This window comes from Eschrichtius robustus, chromosome 17 (genome assembly GCF_028021215.1).
Source record: "Eschrichtius robustus isolate mEscRob2 chromosome 17, mEscRob2.pri, whole genome shotgun sequence".
In the NCBI taxonomy this organism is placed as follows: Eukaryota; Metazoa; Chordata; class Mammalia; order Artiodactyla; family Eschrichtiidae; genus Eschrichtius; species Eschrichtius robustus.
The window spans coordinates 18505272-18520238 of NC_090840.1; the positions used below are offsets into that span (position 1 = coordinate 18505272).

The 14967-nt window shown below is 38.0% G+C and overlaps 1 protein-coding gene across 1 annotated transcript in view; it reads right to left on the reverse strand.

The window, feature by feature from the left end:
• Window positions 1-14214, reverse strand: part of UBE2W (ubiquitin conjugating enzyme E2 W) — a 74329-nt gene extending 60115 nt beyond the window's left edge. The window contains exon 1 of the mRNA XM_068525860.1: window positions 14152-14214. Within this exon, the coding sequence (XP_068381961.1) occupies window positions 14152-14166 (15 nt within the window). The 5' untranslated portion in view covers window positions 14167-14214. The remainder of the gene's footprint in view (window positions 1-14151) is intronic.
• Between the last annotated feature and the right edge of the window lie 753 nt (window positions 14215-14967).

Consider the following 14967-nt stretch of genomic DNA (forward strand, 5'->3'; position numbering starts at 1 on the left):
AAAACAGGATAAGGAACTCCTTGCTTTGGATAAACAGGCCCTTAAATAGTTAGATGCATATCTCAGGAAGAATTTCAATGATCCCAGATGCTTGTATCTTCCCATACATAGAAAAGCACTAAAATCATTCACTTGAGATATCTGTTCTTGGTGATTAGCAGTAATCTTTTACCAAGATGTATGCTTGACTGCATGTATTTCCTAGCCAAAAGTCATATATAAACTGGCTTCTCCCCTGCCTCTTTCGAGCAGTTTCCTCAGAGCTGAGTGGCTGTGTCCTGGCTATAGTCCTCAGTGAGACCCTGAATAAAATTTAAACTCATAACTCTTATGTTTTGTGCCTTTCTTTAAGTCAATACTATGTTTATGGGTAATAACGCTTATCAGTAAGCCCAGTCCACACTTCACAGACCATCAACAGATGTTCTGTCCTCTGCTACATCTGAAAGAACCAATCACAAACTCCCTATACCAAAACCCCTCCACCCAATAAAACCTCATACCTCCTCCTCCCACATGCACAAACAGATCCACACCCAGACACACCATATGAATAAAACATTTAGAAAAGGAATAGAATTTCAGGAATGAGAAGTACCCTGAGACACAACATATTTGGACTTAGGGAGAGAGCAATCACATAATTTTAGTCTCAATGAAGCAAGACCTAAAATTATTTGCTGTCAAAATAAGCGTTGTGGACTCGAAGCTTAAGGAAAAAACCACCATAAGGAAAAAAAAAAAAAAAAGAAGACTTCCATTGAAGCATTACGTCCAAAGTGAAAGAATTACAAACCAAATATTAATCTAGTTTAAAGAGATGTATATAATTAACAGGAAATGAACATTAACTTTAAAATACTATATACTTTTTCCTATTCAATTCAATTCTTTAGTTTCTTTAATCGGGCCAGGGCAGAAGCTGAAGCAAAACACAGACATCAAAGGAATCAGAGATAGGGCAAAAAAGCATTGTTCTGATATCACTTCTGATCTATTTTGAAAAAAGTATTTACTTGAGTTACTGTTCTATTTATTTACTCAGAAAACACTTGGAGTACTTACTACTAGCAACACACTGCCCTTAGTGACTTAAAAATCTAATAAAGTACCTTTATAGTAAGTACAAGGCAGAAGTGAAAAATCCTATGAAAGAGGTAAAAGGTGCTGTGAGGGCACACAAGGTAAGAAAAAGTGTGTACAGCTGTGAGACTGAGGCTAAGTTTGGTGTTTTCATGATGCCAGATATAAAGATTTAAAGAACTAATGGGGTTTCGAGTAAAATCTGAATTCAAAAAGTACAGGGACTTCCCTGGTGGCGCAGTGGTTGGGGGTCCGCCTGCCAATGCAGGGGACACGGGTTCGACCCCTGGACCAGGAAGATCCCACATGCCGCGGAGCAACTAAGCCCGTGCGCCACAACTACTGAGCCTGCGCTCTAGAGCCTGTGTGCCACAACTACTGAGCCCTCATGCCACAACCACTAAAGCCCGCGCACCTGGAGCCCATGCTCCGCAACAAGAGAAGCCACCACCATGAGAAGCCCGCACACCCCAACGAAGAGTAGACCCCGCTCGTGGCAACTAGAGAAAGCCCGCATGCAGCAATGAAGACCCAACACAGCCAAACATTTTTTTAAATAAATAAACAAAAACACAAAAGAGTAGAAGGACTAAGTTAGCTAGATAAGTTTAAAAAAAATCTCAGAAACAATGAAAAGACAAGACTGAGAACTGTGAAAATACCCAGAATTCAAAGTGGAAGCTCACTATTAAAAAGTGACTAAAAAGATTAAGTATTCATAGCAGGGAAAGGCTACTGACAAAATCTACAAATTTGCAGTAATGTCCAGTTCAGCCTAAAGACAGGAAAGACAGACCCAGGACCCAGAATCATAAAAAGCCTGATTCTCAGTGATTTTAACAGACTGACAAAAAGCTCTCAGCATAGGCCTAAAATGGGAGCGGCATGGGGTAACAACAATAATGGCCAAAAGACTAAAAACAAGACTAACATTCCAAGGGCTATTCACATTTTAATATAGGACTCCTAAGATTATTTAAAAGAATCAAAAACAACCAAACCAAACTAAAACAAAGAAACCCTTAAGACTGTAATTATTCATATTCAACTCCAAAGATTTCTGATATAAAATTTGTAAGTTTGTCTAGGTAGACAACTGGCACAGAAGAATCACTAACTAAGCTCATAACTAAGCCTAGAGGACCACCCAGAAGCAGCATATTAATGTACTTTGTTTACTAATCCTCCTCCACAAAGAACTCTCAGGGCAGATACGTTGTTTCTTTCTATAAAATGGCCACCAAACGAGATTTCACAAAAATTGAAAAGGCAGTCAACATTTGCTCTGATACGTACAGAAAATGGATGTTCTTTGATAGAACTGTGATCATGTAAACAGCCAGAAACATAAACATTTTAACAGTCTCAAATTTGGTTCTTAAAAAGATCTCTCCAGAAGTATCAACTTTGAAATGTCTACCATCTCCTGAACCCTAAATCTGGAGATTTATTATATCTTATCCAATTTACATAATTTGCACAGCTAAATTCTCCCATTGTAGCTAAGATGAGTTCTCAACTTTGGTTGCAGATCAGACTTACCAAGGAGCTGAGAAAAATTCCAGTACCCAAGATGCGTGCCAGACCAATTAATCAATCTCTGGGGATAGTTGTTGTTTTTAAATCTCACCAGGTATCTTCAATATAATGCCAACACTGAAAACCACTAACTTGGATTGTGTGGATAACTCAAGAAAAAAACTGGGGGACAGTACTTATCTACAGTAGCAAATGGAAAAAAGGCAAACAAGGAACCTGAATGTAGTAACATTACATTTTGCCAGTTTTAACCTGGCTTCAAATACAGTACATTTCAAATCAAAGGTGGACTGAAATTTAAATCAAAATACAGTCAATTCTCATTATTCACAGTAGGTACATTCTGTAAAGTCACAGCAAATACTTAATTAGCAAACAGTGAAACACTGTTCCTAGGGGAAATACAGGGTTAGGTTCCTGTGATCCTCCACTCACATTCATCCAATCAGTAATAACCTTAATTTGTGCGTGTTCCTGTTCAGAGTTCTTAATATATATTGTTTATTCAGTAACACTGAACCCAAGGGCAACAGTACATGTCTCAATGAAGGTTATCTAACACACGTATTTTCTACACAAGACACATCAGTCTTCTTGCAACTAGGAACACTGAACAGCACTCCAGTACTATGCTTGGGGGCCACTTCAACCAGTGAAATCACTAAAAGCACAAAAATGTGAAAGAAAGTGGCACTAAACAGATCCAAGAAAGGACACTTGTTTACTGTATGACAGCTGCAAAGTTGCCCTGTTTTACCTGAGCTGCAACATGCACATCAGCAACTCAAATCTTCCCACTCTGCACATGTGTGCAAATCACCACAAAACCACCATGAGAATCGATTTTAGGGTTACAAATAAATTTTACCAAGTAGGTGGATTCACAAATACAGAATTCATGAATAATGTGGACAGACTGTAGAAATATCAAATCAAGTAGCTCAAACTAATTGCTATAAAGATAGGAATTTGAGGTTTCCAGCAACATAAAGAGCAAAGATGGCACCAATATGCCCAGCTACATAATTTTCTCCACTAAAATCCTTAAATTGGTTTTCCTATTTAAGGAAACGTTAACAATTTTTCTCATATCAAATCTATATACTAAAAAAACTATATATCAATTTGCTCAATATAGATTCCTTTCATGCAGTACAAAAGTAATCATTTTATCAACTAGCTCTAATCACAAAATGCAGCAATGATTTAAAGGTATGATGGTTGGACTAGATGACCTCTAAAATGCCCAATGACTCAATGCTTTGCAAGTCTAAAAACCAAAGTTCGTGTGTCTATTTCAATTATAATAAAAGCCAATATATGAATACATAAATATTCTCAGTAATAGTTTATCAGGATTATAATCACATTTTTTAGTAGTAGAGCTGCAATATAAATTCTTATCTGAAAAAGAGCTAACAGCTCTACTCACCAAGAGAAATAATTTGAATCCAGCAGGATATTATCAAACCTGATGGACTCTCATCTTGGACCTATACAACTTCAGAAAGAAAACAACCTGCCATATTAATGCTATAAAAGCTAAATATGCCTCAGACCATATACAAAAGTTAACTAAAAATGAATCAGACATAAATGTAAGAGCTAAAACTATAACACTCAGAAGAAGAGAGGTATAATAAAGTATGTCTTCATGACCTTGGATTAAGTAATGATTTCTTAGATATGAAAACAAAAGTACAAATGACAAAAGAATAAACTGGACTTCATCATAATTAAAAATATTTGTGCTTTAAAGGATACCATGAAAAATGTGCAAACACAGCTCACATAGGAGAATATTTGCAAATCTCATGTCTGATAAATTCAGAATATATAAAGAACTCTTACAACTCAACAATAAAAAGATAACTTATCTTTTTAAATGGCAAAGGATTTAAATAGACATTTCTCCAAGAAATGTACCAATAAGCACAAGAAAAGATGTCCAACATTAGCCATTAGGGAAATGCAAATCAAAACCACAATGAGATACCACTTCACACCCACTAAGATAGCTATAATTTTTTAAATGGACAACAAACATTAGCCAGAGTATGTAGAAACTGGAACCTCTGCACACTGCTCGTGGGAATGTAAAATAGTGCAGCTACCGTGGAAAAATCTGGCAGTTCCTTAAAAAATTAAACATAAGAGTTACCAAATGACTCAGCAATTCCACTCCTAGGTATATACCTAAGACAAATAAAACATGTCCATACAAAAACATGTTCATAAATACCCATAGCAGCATTATTCAAAAAAAAAAAAAAAGCAGAAATAATACAAACAGTCAATTAACTGATAGAAAACAGGAAACAAACCAAATGTCAATTAATTGACGGATAAACAAATTGTGGTATGTATAACCATAAAATGGACTATTACTCAGCCTAAAAATGAATGAAGTACTGATACAAGCTACAATATGGACGAACCTCAAAAACATTATGCTGAGTGAAAGAAGCCAGTCCCAAAGGCCACATATTGTATGATTCCATTTATATGAAATGCCCCAAATAGACAAATCTAAAAAGATAGAAAACAAATTAGGGATTTCCAAGGGTGGAGGTGGGGACGTGGGGGACCGGATAACACGATACACTGGGAACAGACTGACTGCTAACGGGTAAGGGGTTTCTTTTGGGGGTGACTTTGTGAATATATTCTTTTAGTGACAATGGTTGTGAATGTATTTTGAAAACCACTGAATTTTATACTTTTAAAAACAGGTTAAGTTTTATGATATGTGAGTTATATTTCAATTAAAAAAAGAAAAAAATTGGGTCTTCCCTGGCGGTCCAGTGGTTGGGACTCTGCACTTCCACTGCAGGGGGCATGGGTTCGACCCCTGGTCAGGGAACTAAGATCCAGCACGCCACGCGGCATGGCCAAAAAAATAAAATAAAATACTGGGGCTTCCCTGGTGGCGCAGTGGTTGAGAATCTGCCTGCCAATGCAGGGGACACGGGTTCGAGCCCTGGTCTGGGAAGATCCCACATGCCGCGGAGCAACTGGGCCTGTGAGCCACAACTACTGAGCCTGCGCGTCTGGAGCCTATGCTCCGCAACGGGAGAGGCCGCAATGGTGAGAGGCCCGCGCACCGCGATGAAGAGTGGCCCCTGCTCACCGCAACTAGAGAAAGCCCTCGCACAGAAACAAAGACCCAACACAGCCAAAAATAATTAAATAAATAAATTAAAAAAAAAAAAATAATACTGAACATGCCATGTAAAACTGATGTAAGAGGCTCAAAATTTTACTTGGCTAACTCTCAAATTCTGAAGAAGATTGGCAAAGAATACATGCTAATTAGAAATCATACTTCCTCTCTCCTTCCTGTGGTGTGTAAATACAAAGAGAGACTTCATATAAAGGAAATTTGTTTTTTTCCATTGGTAGCCAACACAGGACCAGGAATCAAAATTTTTTTAAAGTGAGTATTTGATAGAGGTAGTTTAAAATAAGAGGTCTATTATAAGAATTATAAGATATAATTCAAAAACAATTCCAAAGATCTATGACATGAAGTAATTTGTAATTTTACCCCATAGTATGGGTAAAAAAAAGGTTACACAGATATTAAATGGCAAAGCTAGAATTCAAACCAAGTTTATCTGAATCCAAAAAGCTGTGCTTATTCCATTGACATTTACTGAGGCCCTACATGCCAGGCACTGGGGTATGTCCAGGAGAAATAGTATGTTAATTTATAATATGTCAGGGATATGAAGATGAAATTTAGCAGGGAAAGGGGCACTGCAAGTGCCACAGTGGGAGGACTGTTTTGTACTGGGTGATCAAGGAAGGCTTCTCTGAGAAAACATTTGAACAAAGATCTGAGATTTAAAAAAAAGGAAGTGAGCCATCAGATACGTGGAGAAGAGCACTCCAAGCAGAGGAAATAACAGGGGCAAAGATAGCAAGGAGGCCCATAAGGCTGTAGAGAAGTGAGGAGGGTGGGGCGATGGTCATTAACAGGGATTTGGGATTATGTTCTGAGTAAAATACGGAAGCCACAGTAAGGATGTGAGTGAAGTGACATTTGACTTTTGTTTTGAAAGAATCTGATGAGTTGAGAAAAGACTGTAAGGGAACAAGGGCAGAAGCAGAGAAACCAGTTAGGAAGCTGTTGATATAATACAGATGACAGATGATGATGATGATTTACATCAGGTAATGATGCAGAAGAGCGGACAGTTGGATTCTGGATTTATTCTGAAGGTAGAGCTGGATAGAATCTGCTGGTTTGACTACGGAGTGGGATGAAACCACGGTTTCTGACTGAACAACTGGAAGAATGAAGTTGCCATGTACCACATGGGGAATACTATAGAAAGAACAAGTTTGGGAAGGGAAATCAAGAAAGGAGTTTTACAAATGTTTACCTCTCTGTTAATCTACTTTTGTCTTAACCACTTCACTACACTGATTTTTGTGCAACACAACTGTTATGTAGTGAAACAGAACCTGAATCCAGGTCTTTTGATTCCAGATCCTGGGCATGTTTTTCTAATGAATTTTTTTACAAAAGCAACTGAATGAAACTACAGTTTTTCTCAGAATAAAGTAACTCAAAGGCATGCACCATTTGTTGGTACTCCAAAAACTTCATTCCCAAATAAAGGCTATCAAATGAAGACATTCTTAAAACACCTGACAAACAAGAACAAGTATTATGTAGGTAAAATAATGAAGCAGACAATGATATAAAGATGCAATAAAATTCATTTAACAAATGCTCAATTTAGATAAATACTATGCAGAAGTATATTTTCAGAAAAATGCCAGATCACCCCTTTAAAAATTCTCCTTAATAATAAAGATTATCTTTGAACAGTAAAGATTTGCCATTATAATTTTACTCAGTGCACAAGTATATGCATAAAGAACCTCTGTAAAAATTTTGATAAAGTGACTTTATATTTTAAAGTATAAGGAATATTTTCCTCTCATTTTCTTAACTATAGACGCTATAAAATATTTTAGTAAATGCTAAATTCTTGAATGAAGATTTAAATAATTATCCAAATGATTTCTCAACAATACCAAACTTGTTAATATGTTCATTACCTCCAACTTAACAGCATCAGTAGATTTTAGAGCTTGGTTTCCAATTCAGCTTCACTACTCAGTTGCAATGAAATTTTGGGTAAGTCACTTCCCAAATAAGTGATTACTTATCAAAAGTCACTCTCTCTAATAGAATGAAATGGGATTATCTGACTTCCCATTTTACAAGGCTGGAATAAGAATCCAGAGAGGGAGAAAATGAAAATACTTTGAAAAACATAAAGTTATGGCAAACACATAAATCAAGAAAATAAGCAAACTTTGGGGTGAATACACATGTAATATAAATATGAATTTTAAGTTATTCCTTTATAGGTATTCAACCTTACTATAAGAAAATTGCTTACTAGATTTCTCTAGGAGGTGGGTCAAAAAGGATCTTGCCGTGATTTATGTCTTAGAGTGTTCTGCCTATGTTTTCCTCTAAGAGTTTGATAGTGTCTGGCCTTACATTTAGGTCTTTAATCCATTTTGAGTTTATTTTTGTATACAGTGTTAGGGAGTGTTCTAATTTCATTCTTGTACATGTAGCTGTCCAGTTTTCCCAGCACCACTTATTGAAGAGGCTGTCTTTTCTCCACTGTATATTCTTGCCTCCTTTATCAAAGATAAGGTGACCGAATGTGCATGGGTTTATCTCTGGGCTTTCTATCCTGTTCCACTGATCTATATTTCTATTTCTGTGCCAGTACCACACTGTCTTGATTACTGTAGCTTTGTAGTATAGTCTGAAGTCAGGGAGCCTGATTCCTCCAGCTCCGTTTTTCTTTCTCAAGATTGCTTTGGCTATACAGGATCGTTTGTGTTTCCAAACAAATTGTGGAATTTTTTGGATTTCTCTAAAATAGAACTAAATTAATGCAGAATTTGCTATGTCAAGTGACTGACAAGCATTTACTGTAGTCACTATGTGCACATTTAAGGAACAGTGAGAAAGGATTTTTTTTTTCCTATTCTAATGGAATCTATGGCCCAGAGGAGTGGAAGAGACCTAAAAAGTTAAATGAAAGACCCAAAACAACACTTTAGGACAAAAATAAAAGGCATCTTGTAAAGTAGTAATTGATTAATAGCAAAAAGAAAAATACCACAATGACTGCTTTGAGAATTAAGATGATGACCCCAACTTTATGCTTTTGTTCACAACGTAGTCTACTATCTACTTATGCTTCTCATTCACACAGAACACCGTCAATTCTACTCTATGCTGTTCCCCTTTTCCTTCAGCACTTGCTCCAACAGCTCCCTGTCAGCCCCATTCCTAGCCAGGGTACCTAGCCAACCTTCTCATATACTCTAATTCTAGCTATACATCCCAAGTATCCAGTGCTCAGTAAGCCTCAGGATCCATGATGACAGTCAGTCTTCTAACTTTTGATTATGCTGTAACCCTTCATAATGATGTCAACAAACAGTCATATGAAATCTAATTGTCAAGGTAACATGACTACAATAATAATTTCAGCAAGAGCCCATACTCTACCTCTCTCAATCACTACAGCCAATTATTTGAGTAAACAGCAATGCAGAGTTGTGAATAATCCAAAATAATTTATTATTTCTAACTCATCTAAGAAAAAGCACACATTCATAATCCATCTCCTGTTACTAAGTCTCAATCTCCTTCCATCTAGTCAAGTCAACAGTCAATAGTCTAAGACCCAATTAAGTAAGAGAGAGGAAGAAAACGCAGAAAATCTGCAAAAGTAATTCAACTGACCATTTCTTTCAATTATATCACTATTTCTGTAATTGACAAATATCAACTACTATACACTGACTTTCTCAGATCTTAAGACATAAGGTAAAAGTAGTTCATTACCTAAAATCACTAAATCTAGATGGTTAAATTAGAAAAGTATACCAGGTATACTTAAAAACTTCCAACATAAAGGCTGAATGAAACAGCTAAATTCTAAAATCAGAAAACATATCTGGGAGGCAATATTAATTATTTTATAATATGAAATGAGCCAATAGGGGAAAAAAAAAGATTAGGTACAAAATGAAAAAAGAAACATAACACAAAAAATACTATTTTATGGTTTAGCTGAAAACAGAATACCCTAATATTGCTACACTTTTAAGAAATGCTTTGAATCACATAAAAATTCACTTTAATAATGCTTTTGTAGTTTGGGGATAGAAAGTCTGTACCAAATTATCTAAGTCCCGAAAATGCTAAATCTAAAAATTTGTTATGGACAACTTTCCACATAATATTTTAAGAATTCTAGAATCATAAAAATTAAACGTATATCTATTTCTTTACTCTAACTCCTGCCAATTTTAAGTATCACCATGAACCCACCATTCTCAAAGAATGGTTTCTTAAAACATAATGTAATCATATCTTACTTGGTGATTTGTGACTTTGTTTTAGGAAGAAACAGTAGGAAGAAAAAAGAAAAAGAAAAAAATGGGAAAGAACATCTCAAAGGGCTCATATAAATCTGAAAACCACAATCTTGAACTGTATATTGAAGAACAACTCTAGCAAAACTACAGAGCAGAGCTTCCCCAGCATTACAGGTGTACTAGAATACTGATCCTCATCCCCAGTGTTTCACTCTGAGCTGCTTGGCCAGGTGCTTGTAGCCTCCAACAATCTCACCCACCCTGGTGTGCAATTCAGAAAGTATTTTCTGTGTGTGCCACAGCCTAAAAAAAGGTTGAGAGGCACTGATAGAGTATACTGCAGTAGTTACAACATCAACTTTAAAATACATACTCTCCGAAAAGAATCTGAAAAAGAACAGATATACATATAAATGTATAACTGAATCACTGTGCTGTACACCTGAAATTAACACACTGTAAATCAACTATACTTCAATTAAAAAAAAAAAAAAAAAAAAAAACGACAAAACAACAACATACTCTCCAAAGAAGAAATTCAAAGTCTACCCTTACTTGATATCCTGATGATCCTAAAGGCTAATTTATTTTATTTATTTATTTATTTTTATCAATGTAAGTAATCAAATCTTGTTACATTTGTATAATATGCATGTTTTTAAAATACAGTTCCTCTTACAGCTTAAGTAACCTCTTCATCAGCAATAATATCCTGGTGTGGGTTAAGATAAAGAAATCTACTGAAAACTTTTTTAGGTAAGGACATGGTTAGAGCAGCACTCATGTATAGCTTATTTTTTCCTAAGCACTCAAACTAAAATCCAAAAAATATTTCCTAACCTCCTTCCACAATTTTTCTCCATAGCATTATCACCTTCTAATATAATAGTGATTAACTTAAATATTTTGTTCTTATCCATTGCCCCTAACCAGACTATTACATTCACAAGGGCAGAAACCTTGCCTGCTTTTGTTCACTGCTGTATCCCCAGCACCTAGATGAATACCAGACACATAGTGGGCCCTCAAAAAAATAACTGATGAGTGAATGAACAAATTTCATAATTTAGCTGTAGTTTTATGCATAATTTATTTGTTTTGAGGAGTTAAATTTTGCCATTAAGATGGTCAGGAAAAAATTTTGTTCAAAGACACAGAATAACCACACAGAAAGTGTTGTGTTTCAAAAAGCTCAGTTTATCTATATTAAAATATTTTTCAAGATACTACCAGAAAAGGATGTGAAGAAAAGGGAACCCTTTTACACTGTTGGTGGGAATGTACATTGGTGCAGCCACTATGAAAAATAGTATTGAGGGTTCTCAAAAAACAGAAATTAGAACTACTATTTGATACAGCAATTCCACTCCTGGGTATATATCAGAAGAAAATGAAAACACTAATGTAAAACATACATGCACTCCAATGTTCATAGCAGCACTATTTACAATTGTTAAGATATGGAAGCGATCTAAGTATCCATCAACAGATGAACATATAAATAAGATGTTGGCGTGCGCACACGCACACACACACACAAACAATGAAATATTACTCAGCCGTAAAAAAAAGAATGAAACTTTGCCATTTACAACAACATAGATAGACTTGGAGAGTATTATGCTCAGTGAAATAAAATCAGTCAGAGAAAGAAATATTATACAGTATCACTTACATGTGGAATCTAAAAAATAAAACTAGTGAATATAACAAAAAAGAAACAGACTCACAGATATAAAGAACTAGTGGTTAACACTGGAGAGGAAAAGGGAGAGGAGCAAGATAGGGAGACAGGGTTAACACGTATTAACTACTATGTATAAAATAAATAAGCTACAAGGATATATTGTACAGCACAGGGAATATAGCCAATATTTCCTAATAACTATAAATGGAGTATAATCTTTAAAAATTGTGAATCACTATATTGTACGTCTGAAACATAAACTATTGTAAATCAACTATGCTTCGATAAAAAAATTTTTTTAATAAAAAAGATACTACCAGAAAATCTGTATCAGGTATTTTTAAAATACAAATAAAAGGAAGAATTTAGTTTTAATTAAAATAGGAAACATCAGTTTTCCATTCCCCTAATCAGAAGACAGAAAGGAATAAAGGGTGAAAAGACAGTCAGCGGTAGTACTCGGGATGCAGAAAAACGCAGTATTGCACTGCCAAGTATTGTTTCCATTGCTTAAGTCGCCATGTAAAATTCAAGACTGTCAACATTGTTTTGTACCGACTCAAATTTTTTTCTCCTAAAAACTGAAATCTGTCTTCTCCAGACACTAAAAGTCTAAATCTAATCAGCAAATTAGTTATCCCTATAATTCTCCTGCCAAATATAATCACAAGTATAGTGGATTTTAATCTTTTAATACAAATAATCTTAAATTGGTCATATAGCCGATCTACTGTTCAACTAGTGTTCTACAGTTCCTTTTTTTGGCCTCAAATGATGAAACTTCTCTAACGTCTCTGGGGAGATTAGGGTAAAGTATAACGTTTCCTGAAATTGTTCTTGTTTTTTTCTCTGTACTACTTCATGACATCTCTTCAACTAGGAATGTTATATACAATTTTCTTTTTCTATTCTGCAGGAAAGTCCAGAGGGAGAAGCAAAGGTAAAAAGAGTCTTGAATGGAGAGGCTGAAAGGGGACAGACAACACAAAAGCACAGAAGTAAATGTGAAGCAAATACGTGCACAGAAGAGGAAGAAGATGCAGAAAAGAGATGAAAGAAAAGCACTTTTCTCTCCTAAAAAGAGGAAAAAATGGAAGGGGGACAGGGAAACGTGCTTATTCTTCTAGAAACAAAAGCATAAAATCCTTCCAAGAAAAACGTGGTCTCCTTCTTTAAGATGTTGTTAAAACTCTAAAAAGCGCTCCAGATGACACTCCAAACGGGAGTTCTGCCTTCTCTTCCTATGTTTTGACAGAGCTAGTCTTCATCGGTAAATTAAATGCAAGCTATAGATAATACAGAGTTAATCTCTACAAAACTGCAACTGTGGATGCCATCTTTGCCTGAAAAAAAATCAAACTCTTTGTGGATTTGGTAAAAAGGAGCCTATTAAGTTGGAAAACCAGAAAACCACGCATTGCCAAGTCAGGTAAATACAACACGGGTTAACAAAACACCTCCTACCAAACTAAGGTTCCACTAAAGATCTGGGGAAGAGGGGTAAAAGGCTGTAGCCTAACCGCGACCGCAAGGGTGGGGCACCGTAGGAAATAAAAAGATTTGAGGATAATAAGTTGCTGCAGACCATAAGAGAATCATGCATTAACATCCAGAAAGCAGTCAAGGGGCTTGTAGTGATGTCTACAGATCTTGAGGAATAAAAGATTTGAGATCTATCCCGGGAGGTATGGGGAGCTGGTGACTTGTCTCTCGAGGAGATTGCATATTAGGCGGCAAATGATTTTGATGGGCTAAGGGCAGCTTCGGGGAGAGTGAGAAAACGGGCTGCTGGACGTATGTTCGTTGAGAGTGCGGAGGCTGAGAGAAGAAGGTACCCCTGGGGCAAAGGACTAAGAGTCAAAAGGGGAGCCGAGGGGCCGAGCAGCCAGGGAGGCCGGGCGTGGGAGGCCTGAACAGAGGCCGCGAAACGCTCTGCAGCCAGCCGCCTTCTCCGGGAACGCCTTTTCAGCTCCCTACACTCAGCTCCTCTCAGGGCCGCCCCGGCCCCGGCGACAACGGCGAGAGCAGCTGTTTCCGCTCAGCCGGGGACCGCGGAGGAAAAGACATCCCTGGGGCGGGGGTCAGGCCAGCGGGAGCCGTCCGTGTGAGCTGGAGATGATTCCGAGACCACTGCCGCTGAGCGAACCTCAAACTTCGCCCTTTCCTCCCCTTAGCCTTCTTTATCCCCCAACTTCCCGGCCGGCTGGTGTCCGCTTCGACCGACCGAGAAACCCCCTTCTTCTCGCCGCCTCTCACCCCTCCAAACGCCCGGACGCTGGGGAAGGACCGGCCACCGGGACCGCTCCGGAGCCGGCCCAGGTGCCCCAGAGTCCCAGACACCCCCCCGGACGGAACGCTCGTATCCTCCCTGCGGCTCCGGAGCCCGCCCAGATGCTGCAAACTCCTCTTACCTGCATTGACGCCATGATAGAACCATCCCCCCCAACACCGGCGAGGCCAGAGACGCAGGGGGCGGAGCTGCCGTGCTTGCGTCACGCCGCGGGGGCCCAGCATCCCGGGCGCGGGAGGCGGGGCCTCCAATGGGAAGGGGAGTGCGCGAGGGGATTGGCTGGCGCACTAGGCGCCCGGCGCGGGAGGCGCGGACCCGGCAGCGGTGAATGGCGGTGTCCGTACGTTCGGTCACATGCAGCTCCCCAGTCTCCACTAAGATCCCCACCTGCTATCCCGATCGCTTAGGAAACGCTGCTCGGGTTTTAACCCGAGCCACGATTGTTCTTTTTTTCTGTTTATACCCCGAGATCCTGATGATGTCCAGATCCGTGGGTTTGGGGTTTTTTTTTCTGTTTTGTTTTTCCAACCACAGGTGTATGGTTTACAGATTTTTTCCTTTCGGATGCTTTTTCCACACTACCATGCCCACTTTCACAGCTTTGGGGCAAGATAAAACTTCCCGCAGGGCTGCTTTCTGGTCTTTACGGACCTGGAAGTCTTCTCATATTCCTAATTCGGGGAAGAGAGACACAGATTTCCTTGCACAACGGGATGAGAATTGAGGGCAGAACAGCACTTTGATATTTTAAAGGCAAGGGTAGATTTGTAGAACTGAAACTTGCCTGAAGGGGAAGAGAACATTTGGAAGTTTTTCTTTTGTTTGTGTGCAATTTCTGCCCCATTACCCTAGCCCCTCAGTTTGAAACTTCACGTGTATCAGTAATAGTTATATTGTTACGGCACTCACATTTGGTTAGAGATTTAACCCTAGACAT